At 38.8% G+C, this 27,669-nt stretch overlaps 1 protein-coding gene across 4 annotated transcripts in view; it reads right to left on the bottom strand.

Moving 5' to 3' along the window:
• Window positions 1-21,656, bottom strand: part of JAKMIP1 (janus kinase and microtubule interacting protein 1) — a 106,810-nt gene extending 85,154 nt beyond the window's left edge. The window contains exons 1-2 of one of the 4 annotated variants that reach the window (XM_064449111.1): window positions 21,466-21,656; window positions 7,430-7,704 (exon numbers count right to left, since the gene is read on the bottom strand). In XM_064449111.1, coding sequence (XP_064305181.1) covers window positions 7,430-7,558 — 129 coding nt within the window. In that variant the 5' untranslated portion in view covers window positions 7,559-7,704; window positions 21,466-21,656. Of the gene's footprint in view, window positions 1-7,429; window positions 7,705-17,432; window positions 17,632-21,465 lie in introns of those variants that run through there. The other 3 variants (XM_064449112.1, XM_064449110.1, XM_064449109.1) reach the window with 3 other exon arrangements.
• Between the last annotated feature and the right edge of the window lie 6,013 nt (window positions 21,657-27,669).

The following is a 27,669-nucleotide window of genomic DNA, read 5'->3' as shown; positions in this document are numbered from 1 at the left end:
TTCTCTTAAAAATCTTAATTTACCTTGCTTTTTTAAATTAAATAGATCATCTAAGTAAAAGGAGAACAAATAAAAGGAGACAAAATACAAGAAAATGGCAAATTATCTGTCACACTCTGTGACTAAATATGGCTCACTGAATTGCAGCAACATCTACAGCAATATCTTGAAAAATTTCTTCCCTGCAACAGAGTAGAGTGATCTGAATACCTCATTTTGGAAAATATGTAGAAAAAACACTTTTTAAAAATACAGATCTCATTTCCAGTGACATGAAAAGGGACAAAACAATAAAACCAGTAAAAGTAATAAATTCTCTCTTTCTCTTTTTGGTATGTCCCTGTACACATAAATCCAAGGGTAACCAATGCAGCTTAAGTCTGCTGCAACCATGATAATTTGAAGATTTTCAAGAAAATTTAATAGAAATATATTTTTCTGGGCCTGATGTTGAATATTCCTGAGCAAAGTGCTCTGAAACATCACTTCTCCAGAATAATACAAGGTTTCATTGCTCCATATTCAGAGCCAACTCAATTTACTTTAAATTAGACAGGGAAACACTGGTATTACCAGGTTGTAAACAGACGTACCAAGTCAACTTGCCATATGCTTCTGAAATTCCAATTTGACAGATAAATCCTGCACAATTCTTCCTTTTCTCTTTCTCTTGGGTGTTTCCAGTCAGTAAAGAAATACTTCTTTTGCATACACAGCTTCCACCTTGCAGCTGGCTAGAAAAGGAAAGCATTGCTGCCTTCCTAGCAATCTTCCTTCACTGGCACCAGGGTCAAAGTGTTTAACTGAGCATCTGAAGACTAATGAGCTGTTGCTAGACCACTGGGAAAGCCCTTCATGAAAAAGTATTTTGCATCCACATCAAACACACTGAAACCCTACGTGTCACCTCTAGTGAAGCAGCTTTGTTTTTCTGATCTTTTCCTGGTTGTAAGCTAAGAAGGGCTCTTACTGAAATTTGAAAGGGATCAGCTTTGGAGTCTCCATTTATATCAGAAATCCACTTGGTGGTGGGACGGGTCTAAAAGATTCATCCAGGAGATCCACAGATCTACTTGGATCATCTTTCTTCACTGGTATGGCCAAGGATAAGCAGGAGAAGTGCCAAGCAACCCTGAAAGCTCAGTCTCTGAAAGGCACTCCACACGATGCTACAGCAGAGAACTGAGTAGAAACAGCAGCAGTAACCACTGTCCCCCCAAACACAAACTTACACTTTGGTCTCCACACCAGAGACTACTGTCAGTCTTAGGGCACTGGGTGACTTATAACTGCTGGACACCTGAAGCTCCTACTTCAAAGGGACATGGTATAGTGATATATCTTCAGGAGAAGCAAGAGAAAAGTACTGTGCAACAGGCTGGTGTCAGAACAAAAAGATGAAGGTGCTCAACTTGAAAGGTTGATAATCATTTGCAATGATTCTGTGTGTCAAGGACAAATTCTCCATCAACTGGATTTCTAGACCTCTGCCCCTCAGCATTGGCCCCCCCACCAACCTCCCGCCCAGTTTTATTGCTGACCATGACATCATATGATATGGATTATCCCTTGGGTCAGTTGGGGTCAGCTGTCCCAGCTGCGTCCCCTCCCAGCTCCTTGGGCACCCCCAGCCCACTCGCTGGTGGGTGGGGTGAGAAGCAGGAAAGGCCTGGGCTCTGGGTAAGACCTGCTCAGTGTGTTATGGACACTATTTCACCACACGTCCGAAGTATAGCCTCATACAAGCTTCTATGAAGAAATTTTTTATCCCAGCCAAAAGCAGTACACTCAGTCAGCATTTTTCCAGTCCATCTGCCGCTATAGCTTGCTTTGGTTATCTATGATCTTATTCACTGTTACTTCTCCATAGCAAAAAGCCTCCTGTGTTCACTCTTTTTTCTGTCTACTTTCATAAATATCCTCTTCTTGCATGCCCATTTCCAGAAACAAATAAATAAAAAACTCTTTAAAAATAATAAATAAAAGAATTCTAGGCACCATATCTACTGTAATCTTTCTTGCCTCAAGCATTTCTACTTCTTATAACATAAACTCTCAAGCATGTGTAACAATATTAAAGGATCACAGAAAATGTGTTTCTGCTCATATCTGAATATATGAAACATTTCTTTTCCCTGTGCTATATTTGGATCCCCTAGAAACTTCTGAAGACTCCAGTGATTGCCCTTTTATTCCAGTTTTAAATAGTTTAGGTATATATTTTGATATGTTACATCAATTTTAAAGGCCCTACTACAGTTCTGAGTAGAATTTTCCTGCAGATCACATTGTGACATCAGAATTCTTTGGATCTCTTGCATTGTGTTTTCTGTCAACCTCTTCCAACATGGTACCATCTAAAAGTTTTAATTATCATACTTTCTTGTTGATTATTCCAAACTAAGGATAATCATTGCTTAATAACTGTCTATTGATGTCTCACTCCTCTCCAATACCTGTTTTACCTGAGTTAGAAATCGCATTATCATGTCTAGCATATTCACTCCTTTAACAATTTTGAATTCTGATTGAAGTTACACTGCCACATTTATTCTTAATAACTTCATTACTTACTGTCCAACATTTGACAGATGCCCCAAATTTTCTCATTTTAGTAATTTTGTTAAATATTGAAAATTTGATTTATATATCAAAAGTAGAGAACAGCTGAATTCAAATGCTCTTCAACTGCTGTCAGGAAACAACCTACCCAAAGGGATGTGCTTCCTTTTAAGCCCAGTCAGTGGCAGGAGTAACTATACATGGTTTTACCAATAATTCACCCATTTCCCTGCTCCAGGAGGGTTGCCATATTTCATTCCCAGATACAATACCCTAGTGCCTCCTTGCTATTCAATACACTCCTTATAGTTCAGTAAGTTAACCGGCTCCTTTCTTATTCCATACATCCCAGATGGGAGTAACATTTTTTTATACATATACATACATATATATTTTTTCAGTATGTCTGGATTCTCAAATCAACAGCTGTATTTAGAGTTCTTCCGTACATACTGGCCATTAATCTTTTCAATACAAGTTTTTTAATCCCCAGTGAATAAAGCTTTTTTTGACTGTATGACATGCTATCTTTTTTTTTTAATTTCACATATTGAAAATAGATTTTTTGCCAATTTACAAGGAATCACTGTTACACACGGATTCAACATCTGACATCAAAGCTCAAAAAAACCCCACAAAAACTGGGAAACACATGAGTGCTTACAATCTATAACATTGTGAGGTGATACAGTAGCAACTGAGTTGAAACATGTCATTTGTTTTAACTCCTGTATGTGTTGTAATCTCACCTCTATAAATGTAGAGTCACAAGCAGAATATGGATATTTAAAAGTGATAGCAGAACTCAGTGATGGAGCAATAGTGACAGAAAACACTAAACACCTCGCTATCAGGAACAAAATATTACCCAAAGTATTGGAAGACTACCTTCTAATGTTTGTTAACCATCTCAGTAGCAATAGGTACTTTGTAATATTGGTTACTAAATAATCATGGATCTCAGCATAAACATTTATAAAATCACTGAACTGATTCACATTTTCTTGACCCTGCCAAGACCATGCTCATTCACTGCAGCTCCTTGTGTTTACTTCACCAGACTTTAAGGTTCAGAAAGAGCCAGTTCTGCTTCCATTCGTGTTAAAATAAGTATAATTTTTGTGCTTTGGTCAACTCTCTTTGTTACCTGATACCAAATTTTTAATGTCTTCCAACATTTCCACTAGCAGAGGGCAGTACTTGAGTCCATGTTCAGTTCACGCGTTTCCTTCTCCAGGCTCTGTACAGATGGTAGCAAGCCTACGATCCCAGGAGGACATGCTACATATCAATTGGCTGCCCAAACACATCGAACAAGTGTTCCCAAAACAAAACGCAGTAAAAGGAAACTAAGGCAGGGCCACAACTATTGCTTCACCCCCTTGGCAATGTAAATGAATCCAGCTGCTCATACACCAGCAGCCCAAAACACCACCAGCAAGATCCACAATGATGAATATTCGGCACAGTGGTGTACTCAGCACTGGTGAGGCCACACCTCGAATACTGTGTGCAGTTTTGGGCCCCTCAGCACAAGAAGGACATTGAGGTGCTGGAGTGTGTCCAGAGAAGGGCAACAAAGCTGGTGAAGGGTCTGGAGAGCAGGTCTTACGAGGAGCAGCTGATGCAACTGGGATTGTTTGTCTGGAGAAGAGGAGGTTGAGGGGAGACCTTATCGCTCTCTGCAACCACCTGAAATGAGGCTGTAGTAAGGTGGGTGTTGGTCTCTTTCCCAAGTTACTAGTGATAGAATGAGAGGAAATTGCCTCAAGCTGCATCAGGGAAGGTTTAGATTGGATATTAGGAAAAATTTCTTCACTGAAAGAGTGGTCAGGCATTGGAACAGGCTGCCCAGAGAGGCAGTGGAGTCACCATCCCTGGGGGTGTTCAAAAAACATGTAGACGTGGCATTTCAGGGCATGGTTTAGGAGGCCTGGTGGTATTGGGTTGATGGTTGGACTTGATGACGCTAGAGGTCTTTTCCAACCTTAATGATTCTATATTTCTATATTCAAAGTGCAAATGTATCAATTTTAGATCAGGTATCTAATAAGCATAGAGGGAAATATTTTAACAGGAGAAACTTCTTTAAATGGCTAAACAACAAATGAAACAAAATGAACTGTGAAAATATGCATAAAGTTTTGGATGTCTCTTGGGTATAATTTTATCTGAAAGAAACCAGTGTTTTGCAGGCAGAAGTACGTTAACACTAATTTCCATCTTTGATGTCTCTCATCAATTAGAAGGTTCTGCCTCAGATAAATCATTAATATAGGCATATATGTGAGGGACAAAATAGCTTAGGAGAATTAAATTAAGTGAATTGGCCCCACAAGAGTTTGTTACCTTTCCTAATATAGTTTATATCCCATGGGCCACAGAGTTCTCTCTCTAGTAGATTCAATACATTCCCTCTTACCAATAAAATAAAATACCAATAAAAATAAAAATAAATTCCCTCTGTGCCAATAAAGCCTTCTAATTTATTTAGAATTCTCTAGGCACAGTTTTTTTACTTTTCTGATACCAAGCCATAATTTCTGTTGGTTTTGTTACTCATTTTTAAGCTACAGTCTAAAGAGGAAAAATCTCTACAGCTTTAATTTACTCATCTTGTCAGTCAAGGCATCCTGTATAACTGCTGCACAGACAGAACAGGCTGTTGCCCTGATGGTGGGAAATAAACTACACAGTTCAATTCTAGTTAAATGATTTAGAGCAAACAACACAGCAAAAATGTGGGAAAAAGGTTTCAGGGTTCCCCCCACCCCATCCTCCCAGAAAGGCACTCCAACATGCTGCAGAATTTACTACAGACTGGACTGTATATTTAGTAGGATTTTAGAGCACTCTGGCTGTAATTTCCTCTTTCATATTCACCTACACATTATATATGTGAGCCTACTCATTTCTCTGCACACACAGGCACACAATACACAGATATGTCACCTATAACCACCTCAATACTCCAGAAAATATTAAATTCTCAAACTGTAGAAAGATGAACAGGTAACCAAACCGAAGCAACTCTTACCAGGCTGGATATAGGTCTGGATATAGCAGACTCATTATAGAAAATGTTCCTACAGCTGTCATGGTTGTGCAGCTACACTTTATTCTTAGTTGAATCAGAGATAAACTTGACACTATTACCGGTAAAGCATCAAACTTGGAAGCATATCAGGAGTAGACTCTTCTTAGGATTTGTGTAAAATTTTGTAGATTTTTTTTTTAAGAATCTGAGTAATTTAAACACCCAAAATTAAGCCATTCTTCTGTCCAAGGTATAAGATAACTTTATAATTTTGTGAGCTTTTTAATGTAATTAAAAGATTATAATAAATTTCACATCTGTATTTCTATGTAAAAAGTGATACAGAACAAAACAGGAAATAACACAAAATAAAAAGAAAAATTTGCTAATGTAAATGTAATGTACCATCAGCTCACAAGTCTCTTTGCAAACAGAAGCACTGAGACGCTATAAGTGACACGGAAATAATACAATTTATCAGTTGCTAAATTCAATTTTAAAGGGTATCAGCCACTAGTAAATTTCATGGTGTGTGGTTTTAAGAAGCACAAGTAGTTTGTGCCACTCACATTTTATAATTTATTCTCATTCTATCAAACAAGAGTAGGAGAATTTGGATGAGGAAGTTAACAGCAAAAAAACCCTGACTCTTCTGTTCACTCATCAATAGTGCTGACCCATAAAAGATATGATGTTTTGCTTCAGTCTGTGAAGAAGAAAAATTTCCAAGGCAACACAAATTTAATAGGCTGATATATACTGAACCTATTGTATCAGTCCAACACTAATTAAGGCTTTCTGTTTCTTTCTCCTCTGTAAGAAATAAATTCTGAAGATTATATTTGCAGAGGGTTTTTTGTTTGCTTTTTTAATTAAAATAAGAAAAATAAGACCATTCAAAGCTGAGTACCACACAAGGCTGTTAAATAAACTAGAACATACAGGAATATTATCATTCAGGTGTTCCAAACTTTACATGGCTATAAAGCACTTAGGCTAGAACAAAGCTATGTTATGTAAAGTGAACATGTTTTCAGTGCATACTTGTTCCACTGGTAAGTCCTTGAGAAACTTGCAACTACTGTACCACCAAACAAACACAGATAAATCCATCTCCATGCAGATTCACTTCCAGGACTGTCTAGTGTAAAGTCCAATGCACTAACTGAGGTTAATAAACTAATAGAATAGAAATAACCTTATTGGCTTGTCCAGATTTTAAACTGCTACAGAGATATACAAAAGTAAATGCTAATCTTTCTAAATATATATGTGTTCTCCTGATTACTCAAATACTTGATGAGCATGTGCTAGACAGACAAATACTGGTGGATCTGTTTCATTAGCAATTGGGTGCATCATTGAAATGCTCAGGGAAGTGGCACACATAACCTCAGCAAATCAAATCGGGACCCCTCCACAGACGATTTCCAGTTAATTTACATTCTCTATAGGCATTTCAAGTGACGTGCTTTGAATATGGTGCTGATGTTTGACTTCTTTTACAACATACAGTTATGGTGCTAAGATCAAATACAAAACTCCCTTGATGCCTTTAAGTCACACTAAGCTAGTGCCATTTCTATCGCTGTGACTGCAAATTTCAGTGACTGGATGTTTGGGGGTATTTACTTCCTTTTGCACATTATTTAAAATAGTTGGCACCAATTTCATTCATCAGTGGTTCTTCTGATTTCGCTTCTGTGTCACATATTTTTCTTTTAAGGCTAATGCATTCTAGTAGTGAATTAGTTTGAGATTCAAGCTCTGCTGGTTTCTAACAGTGCTACTGTTAAGAAGAATGATCACAAAATATAGACAGACAAATACCTTGCTTTTCTCTTGCTGAAATTCTATCTGGATGTTGGTTAGTTTAGTTCGTAGCTCCTCATTAGCAGCTTGCAGGGCTTCAATCTCCATGTCGGACTTCTCTCCCTTGGCACGACTTTTCTTTGACATAATTATTTTTGAAGTTTAAAATAAAATTTTTGCTCCACACTGAGCTACCAGCTAGTGCTTTCTGCTTTTAGCATTTAAGAGTCATGTAGCATTCAACAAAATCTTTCACACAAATCTCTGCCATCCTGGGAGCAATCTCTCATGTCCTGGAAGAAACAAAGTAGTGGGAACAGAATTAGGCTACAGCATTGAGCAGCATCCAACATCAGACTTAACACCCAGTTTCAAAATACACCGAACTTCCTTGTAGGAGCTACTATATTGCATAGTGTACTAGGCTTTGAAAGAAATGCATGAGGAAAGAAGTAGTTACGTAATATTTCATCATCTTATCCAAACCCTACACACTGTAATCTGACAGAAAAAAAAATAAAACCTCTTTACAATTATGATGAATATAACATGTAAACATAAATCATATCTTATTCAAGACCTGACTTGGTCTCTGCTCAGGGTTTCCAAGAGGCACAGGGAAAACCATAAATTAACCAAGGCAGGTGGTGTTGCAGTGGGAATAGTTTATTTCCTGCAGTAAGAAGAAAGCACTTCTCACCCTAATGTAACAGTTATAATGCATTATCCATAATTATCATCAAGTCTCACAACATCAGGATATATAGGAATATATGGAAAAGGTATCACAAAACTGGAAAAACATTTTAAAATTACTTCTTAAAAATATCAGATATCTATAAACTGCTTATGTTCAAGTCTGACACTCTTTGAAATGCCCTAATCAAAACATGATGGTATTTAACTTCATTGTCATTCCCCATCATGCCTCTAAGCTTAAAAAGTATTCAATTACTTAAATCAGCTTTATGTAATATTCAAGGAGAATACCAATAGCAGACAATGAAGCCTAATTCCAATAATTAGGAAATCCCACAATTAATTTGCTTCATGAGTAGTTATAGAAGCTTCACCTGCGGCTGTTTTTCCTCTCTGCTCTCCTCTAAGAATAACCTGGTGCTCCGCAAGAACAAACTGAGCAATGAGTGCTGTCAATGCTGAATTAGTTTCCAAATGCTCATTTTAAATATCTACATAATTTTCATCATTAAACTGCTGACAAAGCAGAGAAGTTCCTTCTTTAATACTGAGCTACATTCCTGGAGTATTTTACTTCCAAGGACATTGCTCCCAAACTGTCTTCAAGTGGTAAGTTGCTCTTTCCAATCTACTTCTACCTGGAAGCTATTTTAGAAATTGTACTATAATAAAAATCACATTTGGTGATCTCAACTAAATAAATACATTTTATTCTTTTTAAGGACTGGTACACAAAAAACAAGGAGTTAAATATCTTGCTCAAAATGACAAGTCAAATCAGATTAAAAGTGAACAGAACTCAGGACACCAAGTCTCTCTTTGAAAATATACCCATGGAGTTCTTTCATTTATAAAAAACAATTGAAAAAAGACCAACTATATCTCTTCTCTCTGGCATACAACAACAGGACCCGAGGGAAGGGCAGGAAGATGTGCCAGGGGAGGGTTAGGCTGGATATTAGGAAAAGGTTTTTCCCCCAGAGGGTGGTGGAGCCCTGGAACAGGCTCCCCAGGGAGGCAGTCACAGCACCAAGCCTGATGATATTCAAGAAGCACTTGGACAGTGCCCTCAGCCTACAGTCCTGAGCCATTCTTGCTTTAATAACAATATACTTATAAGTCCAAACTATATGGAAAGCAATCACCAAGAACCCCTATGCATTTTGCATTATTGTTTTGCTGAAAGAGCTCATAGTAATGTAATCCTGTTGAGCTAAGTTGAACAGCGGTAGCTTCTGTGCTTGGTAGAGATTCCAGTGTAGCATGAGTTAGGCTTTTATGACACCTCACTCATAAGGTTCCATAAGAGGTGATGCCCTGCAGATGAGGACAGTACTTGTAAGTCAGTTAGCAATTCTGTCAAGTATAGTAATTGTTTCCATTATTTTTTTCAATGGTACCTCAGAAAAGGTGATCTGCTGAGATTCTGTATCTCCATAGTCTTTCAGAAAGTTACCATTGCCCCCAGGAATCAGTATCCATGTTTTAACATCCCTTCACAAATCACTGCCTTCCAGGTCCCTACAGTGCAATTAACAGAACTAGGGTTTGGCAAGTTTCAGAATGAATTTCACTTGTGTCAGGTATGCATCTGTTAAAACACTGAAATATGTAACTGAAATATGTTTCCTAGCCACTGCATACCACCAAAAAAAAAAAAAAAAAGTAAGAATAGCAAACTTAGTTAAACCCTATGCACACACTCCAACATATGTGTACCTACTACTGACAAGCATATATCACTGAAGAATTATTCTTTATTAGTGCTACTGCAGGCCACTGGATAGCATCCAGTACATCAGTGGCATCATTCTAGTTGAAGGACATAAGCAGCCCACCCTAAAAAAAAAAGCTAGCTCTTAACTGAGAAGAAATTATGACAAGTAAAAGGGAATGTTTGAGCTGAAGAGGACAAAGCGGGGGGAAAGGAAGGAATCATGTATGCATTTAGTCACCACGATTCATTTGAACTTATGTACCCAATTTAAAAAAAACAAACCAACTGTGTTAAATCTATTTACAGAAGGGAGACTATCTTCAGTAATCCTTGAAAGCCATTTAGAACAGGAACCACAGAATAGTTGCATGATGGAGAAGGATTTAACATACAGTCATGGGCTGGAAGGGACCTTGAAGATCATCTAGCTCCAAACCCCCTCCCACGGGCAGGGACACCTTCCACTAGACCAGGTTGCTCAAAGCCCCATCCAACCTGCCCAATTTCACTTGTAGCACTGTTTTGTGGATTAATCATTAAAATCACCCTACTGACCATATTAAAAGACAAACTGCTACAAACAGCAGTCCTGTGACACATACAAAATCAAAAAGGCAGAAGCACAAAAAGGTGAAGTTCAAATGCAACTAAAAATAATAAAACAAAACCCTCCCTCCACAACATCCCAAACTCAGCTCTGTTACAGTCAGAGGCTTTTAGGGTGCTGGCTTAATCGCAACCCCAGAGAGGCAGCTCTAGGCAGAGCTGTTCCTCTGATCTCTGTGCCAATTCCTTCCTTTCGAGCACACACAGCAGATCTGACAGATGCCTGCTGTCTCATGCAACATACCTCCAGCCTCCTACCCTACTGACTGTACCCTGGGCATAATGCAGGGGGATTCCCGGACTTTCACTGAGGAGCAGCACTCCCTTTAAAGCATAGTATTTAAAAGTAAAAACAGGACAAAGAAGAAAGGGCAAGTTGTAGCATTTCCCAATTAGCGCTAGAGAAATGGCAAATACAGAGAGATTCTAGTATCTTTATTCACTGCCACATATTTGGGCTTTTGTGTTATAGTAGAATGATTTTATTTAGCAATTTATCTGATTTTTGCAGGAAGGTTCCTTTGGATTTTTTCTAAACCATTACTTTTATTGTAAGGGGTTAGAATAGTTAAAACCTGAAACTGGAAAAATTAAAAATCCAGGGATAACAGCTGTGTAGGAAATGTGCAAAACAACTGACAGGCTTGGGGAGAGCGGTTCAGATTCCCAGTTCAATGACTCAAGAGAGAGGTGGAACCTCAGTGGGAGAAAAGCTGGGGCAGTCTAACACTTTACCAAATGTTGAATATTTACTTTATTATTTTGCAAATCAGTTGAATAGACTTGAGATGTCAAGCGTAACGAGGAGAAAAGGCATATCTGGATATGATCTAGTTAAGAGCCTATCAATTAAGCAAACAGAGGTGGCATGATTTGATTTCACTGTCTCTGATTTCAAGATTTATTGTGTGCAATTAATCACCTTTACCAAACCTGCAAGCTACCTTGTATCGTGCCAGCCAGACCACATTCCCACCTTACTGCTCCATCACAGGAGAATTACACAGCTATGTGCAGAGCAGCATGAGCATATCAGCCAGCACGATAAAGTTATAACTCCGAGCAGGTTAATGACGAAACTTCTTCACCTACAAAGGGTCAGCTCAACTTCGACAAATCTTCTCAATAAAATCAGGATTCTTAGCCAAAATGAAGATGTTGGCCTATTCCAGTAATACAGAAGACTGATAAAAGAACATGCTTTATTTTTTCCAAAGATACCATCATGCTCCACTTTTAAAGCCAACTTCCTTGGTTCCGGAGATCAAAATAAATATGTACAGTATGGACCTGGCAGTGTTGCATAAATTTTGAAGAGTCACTGAATCCTCAAAAAGTATCTACCCACCCTCAGGAATTTAGGACCTCAGATTTACATTTGACTACCATTATCAAGGACCCCTGCTCAACTTCAGTGTTGTGTAAGCAAGACACGCCACATTCAAACCTAACTTCAAATCTAACTGGATGATGATGATGACTGATGATGATGATCATTATTAGAGCAAGACATTGGGCTAAGGCTTGATGGATCTTGGTTCCATTTATGGTTCTGTCACAAGATTCCTTGTATGACCTTGAACAAATCACTTAATCTCTCAGTAAAACAGGTATTACACTTGCCATATTAAATATGAGATAGTCAGTAGGGATGATGAGAAACAGGGCTTATGAGAACCCAGCAAGAGTTGACAATTGTTAGTTGGCAGGAACCATCAAATTTAGCGTCCTAGAAAACTGCAATTCCCTCACAAGATCTGTTAACTTTCTCATAAAAGTGCTCTGATAATCAGCCAGCTAATGCTGACATTTCAAGTATTGAGATTTGAATGAATGTGCATTGGAGTGAACAGAGTTTAAGTCCATCTGGTTCTGCAGTACAGGCTGATGGAACTGCATCACATAGAATAAAATATCTAAACTGGATATTTCAGCCAGATGATAGCTTCTTACCTCTCTCAATTCTGTAAGGGAGCTGTGCAGCAGCTTAAAACCACAGCCAGTAAAATGCACAGCTAGATACCAACACAGCAAGAGCCTGGAGGCAAACTTTCATTTCTTACTTGGCTTAAATAGTACAGAGACAAGGACGACAAAGCACAAGAAATGCACAGAGGAGAAACTTTGTGAACTAAAGCCTTTTTTTGTGTAACCGTCCTCCAATTTCCACAAACTGAAAACGCTTTACCACCATGAGAGGACTACCAATAAAACACCCTTCTGGTAAATGCCAGCAAATTTGATTCAAACCATGCCAGGCTTGTTGGAAAGGCTGTTGGCAAGTCGGCTACCAGAAGTACAAGTGTGCTTTCTGAAGATGCTTAGAGTTGAATGTGGGGGCCTTGAAGACTTGCAGAAAATACTTTTATCCAGATACATGTATCAAAATAATAATTTTAAGGATAGCATACTCAGAATGTTAAAAACAAACGAAGACAAATTCAGTTATAATTCAGCTTAAAAAGACAGAAACATGCAATGAGATATAAATACAAAACTCAAAAATTACTCTGTGACAAGCCACTATAGACTATGAGACTGATTGTTGCCCAGATTAGACAGTCTCAAAGTAATTTGAAGCTCAGAAATTAATCAACACACACAAATACATATATATGGAAATAAAACTTCCTACATTTGAAAGAATGGTTAGATGCAGAACAGAGATTACTTGTACATGCAATGTTGAGCTTTCTAGTAAGCAAGTTGTGCATCCAACTTATAGGGATATCCAACTTATGGGGGGCACTGCTAGCAGTGTATCTCAAACTGCTGAACACTCATAGTAAGGCTGTTTTGGTCATTTAGGGGAATTCAAAAGTGATTTCTTGTTCACTCTGAGGAAAATATCCTTATCCCTTTTAAATATAGAACATTTTTCCTTCATTGTGAAATTAAGTTTTCACTTCAATATGCTCTTTCAGAGAGCAGACCATGAAGATGGTACAGTGTTTATTATGTAAAGTTGAGGCCAAGATGTGTCACCTAAAGATTACAGGAGCCCCTGTGGTTGAATGAAAAATGTTTATGATTCATTCCTTATGAACACAGCCTCCTTCTTCCCATGGTGCCTGCAAAGAAGGCTGTTCTCTCCAAGGTCTAAATGGTTCTGTAAATCATCTACGCCTATGGACAGAATCTTTATTCAAGTTGCATTATCATGTAAATAAAATGCAGTAGCAATCCTAATTGCATCAGCTGTGTAAAAATATATTCATATTCATATAATTTCTGCTATTAATTGATCTTAGTACTCAGTTTAGTCCATCTCCCCACCCCATCCCCTAAAAGAGGTGGCAGGGAGAAGCCTCAAAAGTTAGGGTGTTGGCAAGGACTTTACAGGCACAGTCTTAATAAAGACTTAGTGGAAAAATATGGAAAGATATGATGTCAAAAGAGCTATTCTTTCCACATCGCACATCATCTCCATAAACTTCAGGTGAAACTCTGAATAAGATTTTGCTTTAAGGTTAAAGTTAGCACAGCTGTGGCAGTTACACTGCAATTTTTCACCTCTTAAACAGGAAAGCTATATTAGCAAACCTTTAACTAGCTGTGTCCCAAGTGGAGGGGTGAAAACAAGTGGGAGAGGGAGTGAAATATATGCTGGGGAATGGATTACCAGAATGGAACCTGCTTAAGAAGGCTCTAATAAAGGAAGAGAGCTAACCCTCTCCAATGATGTAGCCCACTTCTAACCACCAGCCTAAATAAGAGTCGTATCTGCTGTTTGTTCGTTACTCCCCAGCACCCTGAGGAGACAGTGCAAGCTCACTCCTCACAACCACCAGTTCTCACAGACAGAAGAAAGGAAAAGGGAAAAGGGGAGGAGAGGGGAGGAGAGGGGAGGAGAGGGGAGGAGAGGGGAGGAGAGGGGAGGAGAGGGGAGGAGAGGGGAGGAGAGGGGAGGAGAGGGGAGGAGAGGGGAGGAGAGGGGAGGAGAGGGGAGGGGAAAGGAAAAAGGAAAAGGAAAAGGAAAATGCCTATAAGAGGAAGAAAAAAATAAGGATGAGATGACAGCTGAAAGTTACACACAGATCAAGACTTAGTTGTTACCTGCATACACTGCACTTGTACAGGAAGAGGAAAATGCTGAAATGCTGCCTGCTTCAGTGAATAATGTGAAAACCAGGAGCTCTTCCGTGTCACCATGTTCTTCCCACACACACACACCCCCACCCCCAGGGAATATAAATTCAAATGGCTATGCTACAACCATATACTATTAATTTTTAGCAGTAAAAATCTGGAAACATCAAGATCTTCACTAATACTTCCCAAAGGTTGTAAGGGATTAAAGATAGGAAATTACTAGATGTAATCTTTGAGATATGCAGGTCTTCACTGGTAAATAGCTAGGTAATGGGTTTCCTTCCCCATCCTGACTAGAGGATCCATTTCTAAATCTTTGATTGTTGGAAGTTAATTGAAACACCCAAATATTCTACACATCCCTTATGCTACCAAATTTCTCTTTTTTTTCTTGGATTGTAATAACATCCAGCACACCTGAAAACTGCTCTCCATCAGCAATATAACCCCTTTCCCAGCTCCCCCTCTTTCATTGACTTTTAGTAACTTCAAAAATTCATTCATATATAGGTCACTAACTGTAAGGCAGGAGAAAATAAAATTATGCTTGTGCAGGAAATTGCTAAACTGCACTCTTGCAAGCTGTTTAACACAAGTTCTTTTACTTGAGAAAGATGGGAAGTCAGTTTTCCACAGTTTCCTGAAAAGCACAGAAATACTAAATTGCCACTTTTGAACAGGTGGAGTAAAGTGCAACTGATCCCAAAGGAAAAACAATACCAGAGCAAGACTCGGAAGAACAGTAAAACACTAATTCTTTTGCATCCCTTTCTACCTCATCTGAAATAACCAGAAGGCAATAAAGTATTTCCTCAGTATAGAAATGCAAGCTTCTCAATGAAGCAATAGAAACACCTCTGCTACAGGTTGGGCACTCATCATTTACATGTCAGTATATTCCCTCGCCTGGTTCCCCTTTGCATTTCTTAACTTTAAGACAGATTTCACTTAAGTCAACCAGAACTTATTTCCCTCTCCAAAACTTTTACTTTAGTTTCAATAGCAAGAAGTAGGGCACAGGCTAGCAGGGTTGTAGCAAAGACGCTTATCAGGCCTGCGCAGCACTGTGTTCAGGGGTTGCCCACTAATCAAATTTAAACTTTTCTCCGATTCAAATGATTTAATTAATTATGGTCCCCTCCACCCCTCAACATTTTCCATCTTGGTCATCTTCAGGACTAAATACAGATTTGCATCCCTGATGGCCCTGACTTGAGCACACTTATAAAACCCATCATTCTGTCTACAGCGGCATCCCTCTCAGACATACTAGTCTGTCATGCTTTTTAACGAGCTTGAATTGTCAGCTTCCCTTATCCCCCTTCTCTAAAGTGTAAATAGAATTCTTCCTGGATCATGAACCAGTACCGTCCCCAGGGCAGGGCACTGTAATGATAAACATGTGATACATTTTCAGTAGACCTTGAAACTTCTGGTTTTGATAATATGGTGTCTTTTCCAGACAATAAATGCTTAATACATCTGTTTGTTAGTTTGGATACAATCTCTTAAAAGTGACTCAACATCTAAAAATAATTCAGGTAAAGAGAATCACAGAGATTCAATCACTGAAATAAGTTTCAGACTACATAGCTGACAAAATATATGTCTTCAAGATCAAAATACAGAAAGTGAATAAAACAGAAGTTAGAAGAATACCCAAAAATGACACCACCTAGTACCCTATGCTAATAATGTATCTTCAGATTAACATCTTTGATAAGCAAGCAATTTTTCAACAGAAATCAGAACTCTGTTGGTGAATTCTGCATTTATGCTACTTAGCTCCATTCAAACACAAAAGAGTGTTTTCACTGGAAAGGGGTTTCTCTCCATTGTGGTGGGTTGTATTTGCTAACTAGCATTGCTGGGATGATGCTCTGTTTTATTCAATTCAGTTTCTATACTCACATGTATGGTCCTGTGAGACACTAATTCTTCCCCACATTTTGCTTTCCTCTTCTCTGTTTCCTGCTATAACCAACACACACAAGAGCTACTAATACATTTTTGAATTGGAAAAGTTAATAAATGTGATTCTACCAAATATGTTCACATCTGAAGTAACTTTTCAAACTTGAGATAGACTTTCTAGTTTGTGTTAAAGTTCAGTTTTTGACACAAACACAGAACACAGTCCACACTAAATAAAAAGTGAACTCCTCTGAGAGATGGGAGTCAGGCACACTGACTCCTAATTTTGTGTAAAATATAGGATGTGCAAAAAGATCACACAAGGCAGAAAAGGCGCAGAAAGGTCTCCAGGAATTAAATGAAAGTCTGACAGAAAGCAGTTTCCTCAAAATAATACATTATTCCACTCTACAGTATTTGATTGCAGAACTGCAGCATTTAACTACTGAGTAACAACCTGAAATGGATTGTCATTGTCCATGCTGATTATAATACAGAAATACATAAAGGTACATTTTAAAATATGTTTTTGCTTAAGACTACTTGCAATACTATGATTGTCATAATATCCTTAACATAAATATGCATAAATATAGTATGTGTGTATGTGCACAGGATGGGTGTCCTTCAGAAAGGATGTTTCAGGTGGTGAGATAATTAGTGTCCTTCAAAACTATTCTCCTGGAAACCAACACTTATACAATGCTATGCATAAAACATGCCTTTCCCCCCGCCCCCCATATATTGCCATAATCAAATTATATTATCAAAGCTATTTAATATTCATAACACATCATTCAGAGCTATTGAAGTTACAAATGAATTGATTGGAAGAGCTGAGAAAAACAAACACAAAGCTAGAAGGACAAGTGTAACCATGAGAGAACCTATTTGCCAAGAAAAAGCACCAGGTATTACAAGGATAGTAAATCCTGAAGAATTGTTAAAAGTGCCAACTCCATGATCTTTCACTACTATTTACTGAACGCATACCATGTAGGCTGCAGGTTTCTCATAGTTCATACCTTCTTTTTCCGTTCATACTCATTTATGAATAGACAAGGAGCTTCACAATAGTCTGAAGATCCGTTATGCTTAATATCAGACAGCTTAATAAATGGAAGACCTTTCCAAGGTGTTGGAAAAGTTTGTTTAGTTTTCTTTTTAACACCTCCTGCAAACATTCAACACACAGACAAGTACTCTTAGATGACTAAGTGCAACATTACCTATCTTATCTCAACACAACCACTACCAGCCACAGACTTATCTAATGGTAAAACGCGTGTGGGAATTCTGCCAGCAGCTGTACAGCTATCAGCTACCCAAATATACTACCTTGTTATAGTTGCAAGTAAGAGAAACTATTCAGACATGAGCACGTTGTAGTGCTTCTTTTCTGTGTTTGAAGAGTAATGGATCTGTAATCACATGGCAGGAAACGTAAGTAATATTTGTAAAGAACATTAGTCAGCACAGATGGATTTTTCAAAGGATGTTAAGAAAAAAAAATGGAAATATGAGAGTAATACCAAAGTTTATCTAAATACAATTTCCAACAATTTAAAGAGAGGGGGGGAAACATCAATTTTGGCAGATTTCATGATCAGTCATCAAAACAAAGAAAAAGCCAATTTTTAAAAATATGCCTGTCCCTATACCCAACACATTGCAACAATCCTAACTGTTCATGGAAGCAGAGAGTCTTTCGCTACAGCAAAGTGCCCACACATAGATGCACGATGTAACAGCACCATTCCTGCATGACTCTTCGTGTTTACACTGACATTCTGAGGAGCTAGCGTGGAGATATCAGAAGCAGTCTAACCAAATAAATAAGACATTGATATGCAAGAAATACAACTAATCAAATCAGGCAAATAGGGACCAGATAGGGAGGTTTTTTCCTGTAGCATTGGGCAAATGTGCATAAGCAGTCCAGAGGATTAAATCCCTCTGCTCAGATTTTCATAAACTAGTTCCAAGTAATAGGAAGTCTCCTTATAGATAATTTGCACATGACAAAATCACTTTCCAAAATACATTACTTTTTGAACACTCTGTCATGTTTTGAGCATTTCATTTTCATTATGCAGTCAGCTAAATAAAATATTAAGTGTAAATCAATTTGTTAATCTATGTTCGACGGTTTGGACGTACAGGAACAGGACAGACAACAGGGAAAATATATCTTTAAATAGCATTCCTTTGCGACTTAAAAATCAAGACCGCATTCACCTTAGCAGAAAGCCAAGTTATAGTATTCAGCAGCTCGTTTTAGAATTCAGCATTTTAATTCTCTTCAAATTCAGCATCATCTACTTACTGTTATTATTAAGTAGATATGAAGTGGGTTTTTTTTAGATACACCTATGACTGAAGCCCCTCATGTATTTACCATAAAGAGTTAAACCCAGTCAGAAGTAAATGTTGAACCGCTCTCCCAATTACAGAAGAGCATTTAGGGTGACATTAGTTTATTTGTTGCCCCCAAAACAAATTTAGTTACCATAACTATCCTCTATACTAAATGTTGATTATATTAATGAACACCAAATTATTTTAGACATAGTTTTTCACTCTTTATATGTTGCTTTATAATTACTACACTACAATCATATTCTCTGAAGCATTAAAATCAAAGCAACTAATGAACTATTAGCTGTACTTGAGTGCCATAGAAGACAAGCAAATACTACCCAGAGGGGCCCTAAGGCATGTTCTGTACCCTACATTTTTTACTTTACTCTTTCCTTTGTGATTTTTTCAGTAATGATCATGCACTCTGCAGCTGTCATTTCCTGTATCACTTGCCTTACTTAGAGTCATACTTTACCCTTCCACTCAGAAATGAAGTAAGTGTTCACTATGCACTATACCCAATATAATAGCAAGGTTTGGGAGCAGCAAAGACACAACAATTTCAATATGTGAACTGCAAAATATCTACTGGGAAAGGATATTTCCTGGATTACTGCTGCTTTCCTTGTCTTTCTGCATTACAATTTTCTGACAAACCTCATTATATTCACAAAACCTTTCTAGGTAAAAATATTTCTAGGGGCCAATGGCATTTTGCTGCAGTAAGGACAGTTACACACAGTGGGGGTTGCCCCGTTCTCCTAATATTTTTAATCTTAGTAACTGCATCATCACTGCAGTTCCACTGCAGGACGCCTACAAGATGAAAAACCCAGGAATTAGGCATTGTGTTAAACTGTCATCCTTACCATACTTATCCAACGGGAGGAAGCTGCTACTTTTCCCCATATAGTAGGTCCCTTGAAGCAACCAAAGTATTGGGGGGGGTGGGTTTTTTGCACATAGCTGCCTTCTGAATACCCAGACTTGTGCACACTATATGCACATAAAAGTCAACAGAAGGTTGGGAAAGTGTCTCAAAGAAGCTTAGCATCCAACTGCGCCAAAGCCATTAAAGCCTTTCTTCTTTATTAATGGTGACACGTACAGCTGAAGTAAGACAGTGGTCAAGTTAGCAAGCATATGACCAATATAAGACACTGAGCAACAGGGAGAGCGGTGGATGTTGTTTATCTTGACTTCAGCAAGCCATTTGACACTGTCTCCAGTAACATCCTCATAGATGTGCTAAGGAACTGTGGGTTAGATGAGAGGACAGTGAGGTGGATTGAGAACTGGCTCAACAACAGAACTCACAGGGTTGTGATTAATGGGGCAGAGTGTGGTTGGAGGACTGCCACTAGTGGTGTTCCCCAGTGGTCTGTGCTGGGTCCAGTCCTGTTCAACATATCCATCAGTGACCTGGACAACGGGACAGAGTGTACCCTCAGCAAGTTCACTGATGATACCGAGCTGGGAGGAGTGGCTGATACACCAGCAGGCTGTGCTGCCATCCAGCGAGGCCTGGACAGGCTGGAGAGCTGGGCCCAGGGGAACCTCATGAAATTCAACAAGAGCAAGGTCCTGCACCTGGGGAGGAACAACCCCAGGCACCAGTACAGGCTGGGGGCTGAACTACTGGAAAGTGGCTCTGCTGAGAAGGCCCTGGGAGTGCTGGTGGGCAGCAAGCTGACCCTGAGCCAGCACTGTGCCCTTGTGGCCAAGGCGGCCAATGGTATCCTGGGGTGCATTAAAAGGAGCGTGGCCAGCAGGTCGAGGGATGTTCTCCTCCCCCTCTACTCTGCCCTAGTGAGACCACATCTGGAGTGCTGTGTCCAGTTTTGGGCTGCCCAGTTTAAGGAGGACAGGGAACTGCTTGAATAAGTCCAGCAGAGAACTATGAAGACGATCAGGGGACTGGAGCTTCTCCCTTATGAGGAAAGTCTGAGAGACTTGGATTTGTTCAGCCTGGAGAAGAGAAGACTGAGGAGGGATTTCATCAATACCTATAAATATCTGAAGGGTGGGTGTGAAGGCAATGGGACCGGACTCTTAAATGGTGCCCAATGACAGGCCAAGGGGCAATGGGCACAAACTGGAACACAGCAAGTTCCACCTCAATATGAGCAAAAACTTTCCTGTGCGGGTGCCAGAGCAGGGGCACAGGCTGCCCAGGGAGGCTGTGGAGTCCCTTCCCTGGAGACATTCAAAACCCGCCTGGACGCGTTCCTGTGCCCCCTGCTCTGGGTGTGCCTGCTCAAGCAGGGGGGTTGGATGAGATGATCTCCAGAGGTCCCTTCCAACCCCCTACCGTCCTGTGATTCTGTACTGCACATTTTAGATGCCATGGGCAGGGGGTGAAATGCCTTACAAAATTATTAAGGAAAAATAATGAGTAAGAAAATGTCATCAAGAAATTTATTCACTGAACACAGGAAGTCTCTATGTAAAGAGAACCCTATTGAAGAAAAGACAAAATCTTAGTACAGATTTGGTTTATTTTACTGCCTGCAAAATCTGGTTGGGTTTAAAATCTATCTCAGTACAAAAATAGTTTCAGATTGAATCTTCAAATCATATTGTCTCCAATAAATGATAACTTTACATATGTATTGTAGATTTATTCTCTTCCTACTCAACTAACATGCTTGGCAATGCACAGTACCTTTCTCTTGTCCACAGGTTTCTGGGGCAATTGTGTTCAATTTTACCTTGAAGAGGTGAAGACTGAGCAGCACCAGTAGCTAAGTCCCTAGGGTATGTTTGCACTGGGACTTTCCACACCACAACCCTTACTCCTATTGGCACATTCTCTTTTTCATCAGCAGGGAGGGATTTCTGAGCAATATTAGTGACATCATCTGTTAAACAAAAGAAAAGAGATTTAATCCATATCAGACAGCTTTGATGGTAGCAATACAACACAAAATTATTTCCACAGGGTAACAAAATGCAACAGAATAAGATATGCATAATTACAAGTGTGGCATCTTCTTCCTATTAAGAATACATAGGCAGAGTCTAATTCAGGTTGGTCTTTGCTAGATGATCCTCAATGAAAACAGGATGAAAGCTACTAAGCTATTTGACAATTAGACCAGGTCAATCCAGACTGTTAACTCAGCATAGCTAACACTAAATTTGTAATCCATTTCAATGCCAGTTAGTTGTTTGTGGGCTACAGGCCTAAATTGTCATAGTCGCCATATATAAATTGTCACATACAGACTGGCCATTGCCATGAATCTTTATAAATACCAAAAATATACCAACATAAGGAAGTTATCATGTGTCCTGTTGAAAAGAGGACAAGACTGAATTTCAGAAAACCTGAATGCTATTCTTCTGTCTGTGTCTAAATCTCCTGTACAGTGAAGGTATGATAACAATTTCCTCTCTGAAAAAAAAATCAAAAGAGATGCATAAAGCTTTTATATTGTTTCACTTCATATTTCTTGATAATATTTCAACATATTTTGATCACAAGGGGAAAAAACAGAAGCATTCAAATTTCTGTTGATATGTACTACATGTTTGGATTGATATTTGCCATGCACAGAAAAATCTATTTATAGAAATAAAATTATTTTTATGGCAATATCTTTATGGAAATAGCACTCTGAAAGCTTAACGACTAAAAGAGAGTCAAGTTCCTTAACAAGTATCATCTACCCCAGTTTTCCTATAGTCTCTGAACACCTATGACAGCACCTTTATTTACATTGTGGAGCACGGAAAACAGAGTAAAGGCTCCTAAATAATAAATCTTCTCATGGTACGCCCTTTGTGTTAAAGCATAAGTCAGCAACTGAGTAAAAGTGATTCAGACAAGGCAAATGAATTCCAATGTCTAGTGCAGACATGGCCGTACCAGGGTCTCCAAAGCAGAGGGCTGGCAGACATGACACAGAACTGATCAAAGTCCCTGGCCTTTTGGGCAAGAGAGCCAGAAGCCAGGCAAGATACAACATCTGAACATGACGGATATATCTATTACCACGTTCATGGTTCAAGTCTTCACAAAGAGCTGTACTTCACATGGGATATGTCAGGTTTGCATCCAAGCGTACCATTCCCAAAAACGTAACTCCTAAATTATTAAGTTATTTCCTTTGCTGGGGAATATTTCACTCATTCCTAGTGGTTTGTTAAAGGTTACAGAGTCGATTCTGCTGTTAGTAGCTTACAAACTAAATCCTCAGGGAATAATTTACCAGCTCCTTTATTCAGTAAAGGCAGCCATCTAGACAGTATTTAATAGAAAAAAAAAAATCTTCATACTCTTTTCCTTAGGGCCAGATTCTCTGCTGTGAGATAATACTTTTGAAGGGGATGAAAGTACAGCTATGGCCACATAATGGCAGGAGATCAAAATGCTGAAACAGCTTAGTCAGCAATTTTAAGTAGCACGGAAGGTTGGAAAAGAGAAATTCAATTTGCTTATATAGTAATGAGCCTCCTCAGGGAGACAGGGAGGCCAAGAGCCTCTATTTTTTATGACGTCAGATACGTCTGGCTTCACCCTGTTTTCATCATCCTTTCTGAGTTGCCCTGTTCATGAATACATTTGAATAAAAGGGAAAGAGAAGGTTTTGCCATGTTAACATGTAACTGCAGAAACATCTAAGAGAAAGCAAGAATTTATTTGTCAAAGACAAGTAAAGACAGCAATCAGGGCAGCAAGAAGATAACACAACAGAGTTAGAGCAAAGTTCTTGCTAAACACCCACAGTAAAAATCTCAAGTCTCAAAGGGGGGGGACCAAAAAACAAACCAAACACACACTTCAAATTCAAAAGTTATCCAGGTAAGTTTTCTACATTTAAAAGTTTATTTAAGTTTTAGCAGATCTATTCATTCCACAATGCCAACTCATTTAAAAGAGAAGTTCTTGCATTCTAGAAAACTTGCCATTAACAGTTGTATCTAAATTCTCTAGTAAATTTGGAAAAAAAAGTAGTTATGGAAGTACATGCTAAATAAAGAAAGCTGATTCAGTTATGTGTTTTATTATATAATGGCTCTCTAGACAAAATTTCAGTGTTATAAAAATGAAGGTTTTGTTTCTGTTTACATGGCAATGACTTGCAAATCTGTCAACACTTCCTAAATAGTTAGGAAAAACCAGAAAGTATCCAAGTTTGGTTGGTTGGGTTTTTTAATTACAAACTGAAACACATAGAATCTGTGGTGAAAATTCTGTTTCTCACACATTATACCATCATGTCAGGTAGCACCATATCTTGAGAGAGACATAAAGGTAAGAGAGTAAACACTGATGCCAATCTCCACCCTTTGCTTTAGATTCCCAGAATAGGCAAAGCACTCAGATTCTCAGAGATTTTAGCCAGATCTGTTCATATGGGACATCTTAGTCCATTTTAACTCTTTGAAACAGACTTCAGCACTATTTGCAGAAGGTTAAAAAAAGAAAAGGGAAAAAAAAAAACCACTACTAAGGTGGACAGCTATTTTAAAGATTTTAGCTATTTTAGAAACACTTCCTCTGGCAACTGGGGTGATGTCGAATACAGTCTATACATGCAGGGTCTGTGGATTACAAGAGCAGGGGGGTAGGGCAGAGAAATAATCTCAACTCCTTTTTCAGTACAAGAAAAGCGATAACCCTCCTTCCTGTCCTCCACACCTCAAACCGCAACAGGCAGGGTCCAATTCTAACAATCAGAGCAGAAAATGAGATAAACAATGATCACAGCACGTGGTAACAGCAAAGTGGTTTCCCCGAATATTTCGGAAGCCCTCCCCACACACTTGTACAGCTGATCCACATTTTGAAGACTTTTTGGAAACAAGGCTTTTTGGTTTTAAAATATTCGACTAAGCATAAAGCATGACAGACAGTTGCAAGAATGACCCAAATAAAAGGCAGTTCCTTTGGGAATACAGTGCTGAGCTCATCTGTAAGTCCTCTGTAGCAGTTGCTAGAAATTTTGTTCAACAAATGCTTTGTAACCAGAATGTACATTACCATTGGCTTTTTGTCAGACATTATTCTAATCAGAGGAGGGAGGGAAGGGGGTTCCTTTTTATCACCAAATGTTCAAGTATTGAAAAAGCATACTTATTTCCAAAAACCCATGACATTTTACTACAGTACCTTGTTTTCCAGTCTAAAGCTTTATATCCATAATATTCATTTGACTTATAATTTGTCAGTAAGACATCTATTTCTCAGACATACAAATTACATGCAAGAAGATTGCATCTTCCCATTCTTGCCTGCAGTCTTTGATTTCTAAGAATGTGACGTCTGCTTTGGTACCAGATTCCCTGGGATTTCCAGCAGAGCAAAGAATTTATTTATGCATAAATAAAAGTGGCGCAGATGCCGTCCTTCATGAATGGGACTTGACGTGCTGACAGCCCGAACATGTCAGCAACAAACACTTCTATCCCATGTACATTACTTGCTTTCTCCTTTACCCATTCAGTCTCTACCTAATATACCATATTACAGCCAGAAAATGTGATGCCTTCTGCTGTGGCTGCACCAAAAACAGATAGGAAAAAAAAAAAAGGTATTTAAAAGAATCACCAGACAGCAAAGACAATCCAAGTGGAAACTTCAATGTAAAACATTGTGAATGCATCACGGCCCAAGGTAGAAAAAGCACAAATCATGCCACAAAGGCAACCCCTTTCAACACAAAGACTTATCAGCAAGAAAATACTGTGATGTGCCATTTATAGGCCATTCCACCTATACTCAGCAACATACACTCAGCAAAATGTGCAACCACCATCTCCATCCTTTATAGAGTAAACAAAGTTAAGAGGACAGAGCGACTTTAGGAACTTTTTCCTACTTGTATTTTTAATATCAATTTTGAAGTTGATATAGCTGAAATCAAATACATGATAAGCAGCAAGTTCTTGCCTACAAATACTTCTTTGATGACTACAAGAAACACTGATGGAAACCTCCCTGATCTGTTTTAATCTGTTGTTTTTATTGCAAAATAAAGCACAGAATTTTTATTTGGGTACTAGAAATGACACACATAAAAGTAGTCACTCACTTTTCTGCCTCTTCTGTATGATAGCTTTCTGGTTTTGCATCCCCGTTAACAAGTCACTCTTCAGGATTCATTTAAACTTCTGCCAGCAATGGTGGACTACCAAAAACAGGTCAACAACTGAAGTTTGTTTCTGTGTTGTTCTATATTGCCCCACGGCAGATTACTATGCCACAAGTCCCAGATGGAGGGCCTACAAATGGCTGGTAGGCAGTGCATCACGCCACAGTGCTTTCATAGGAATTGCTATCATTCCTGCCCCCTTGTTGTTTTAATTGGATTGTCAATGCAAAGAAAAATCTTCCTATTCTTTCTCTTTTTTCTGAAGTAGGAACCAATATGAATTCTTGAGCAGGTGTTTCAGAAGAACCTGAGTGTGACTTGCTTGTGCAGTCATTTTAACAACATAAAACACGCTTAGAAAATAATTACAGTATTTACTAGATTCTATGTGACACATATGGTGTGCAAACTGCAGGACACATTTGCTTTTTGTGCAAAAGTAGGCAAATCTATATTCTCTATGTTATGTCCTGCTTACGTGTAATCAAGATGTACAAAAACTTTCTTGGTAATTAAGATGACTGGAATGAAGTACTAATTGGGTGGGGGAGAGGTATCCATGTGAAATTATCTCCTTATAGACTACCAGTAATTAACTAATAATCCAAGTTACAAATGACATTCTGTATTCATTAAATACCAAGCATATTAATGTCCCACGTACCTTTTTTGAAGGAAATTCAATGAGCTTTCAGTGAGTATGACCAGAGACTACACAGCCTCATTCACACTAAGAACCAGTCTTTTTATACGTATAAATAAATAAGTAAATAATAAAACACTCAAAATGTTTTCCCCAACTCAGATTTCCTTGCTGGAGGCTGAGAGCAGTGACACCTCTCAGCCTGCCTGCACAAGTCTGCGGGCTCTTTCTGTGCCCAACTCTGCCAAAGGAGCCCACCTACTTCCTGGAGGCTCTCCCCTCCGAGACCCCTTCTCTCACACCAAATTAGCTTCTAGATAGGTGCCATACTGCTAACAGGTCTTAGGCTCCTCACACCTTACAAAAATAGACTGTTCTTTTACGTGTATAACATTAATGTTTATGTTACCATAGGATTTATATAAATGCAAGGGGTTAGCACTTCAGTAGGAGCAGTGCTGTGGAGTGCATTAAGAAACTCGCTAGAATATTCTGTTCTTTATACCATCTTAAATACCAGTGAGTTTACTGAAGAACTTTTAAGAACAAAATAATAAATTTTGACACACTTGCTATACAGTCTTTTCTGCCTGATAGACAGATACAGGGGGAATTTCCAGCCATGCATAGGTTTCAAAAGAGTTTTGGGCACCTCTCATTCCTTGGTTTAATGACTCTTGCTCTGTCTGCCTGGTGCTGTACCAGTAGGGAGTTCAGCCAGCCCAGACGCTGTGGGCTCACCCGTTGAATGGGGTAAGAATGACGGAAGATGTTGTGCCATTGCTCTCTGTCGGCACTATTTTGCTTCCAGATCAGTTTCAAGCTGCTGAATACCATTTTTTGTGCCCTGGGCTGACCCAGGAATTGAAGCAATCTTGTGTTGCTCTTCTACAGCTTACTCAAAGACATAGTCTGGAGCAATGAAGGTTTGCAAGCCTATTTTTCCTCCCTACTCCTACACACAGCGTTCAGTACAGCATTATGAAAGTGACCGAGACTGCTGATATAAGATCGCCAATTAGACTTGCCCTGAAATGGAATATAAGCTTAGTCACGGACTAACTCTCTTCCTCATTATTTCAGACATTAGAGAGTTTGCAGTTTTAAAGCCTGAACAAGGATTCCT

Source organism: Phalacrocorax carbo, chromosome 4 (assembly GCF_963921805.1).
Source record: "Phalacrocorax carbo chromosome 4, bPhaCar2.1, whole genome shotgun sequence".
Lineage (NCBI taxonomy): Eukaryota > Metazoa > Chordata > Aves > Suliformes > Phalacrocoracidae > Phalacrocorax > Phalacrocorax carbo.
Note: the sequence above shows the minus strand (reverse complement) of the source record. Positions and strands in the feature narration are given on the sequence as shown.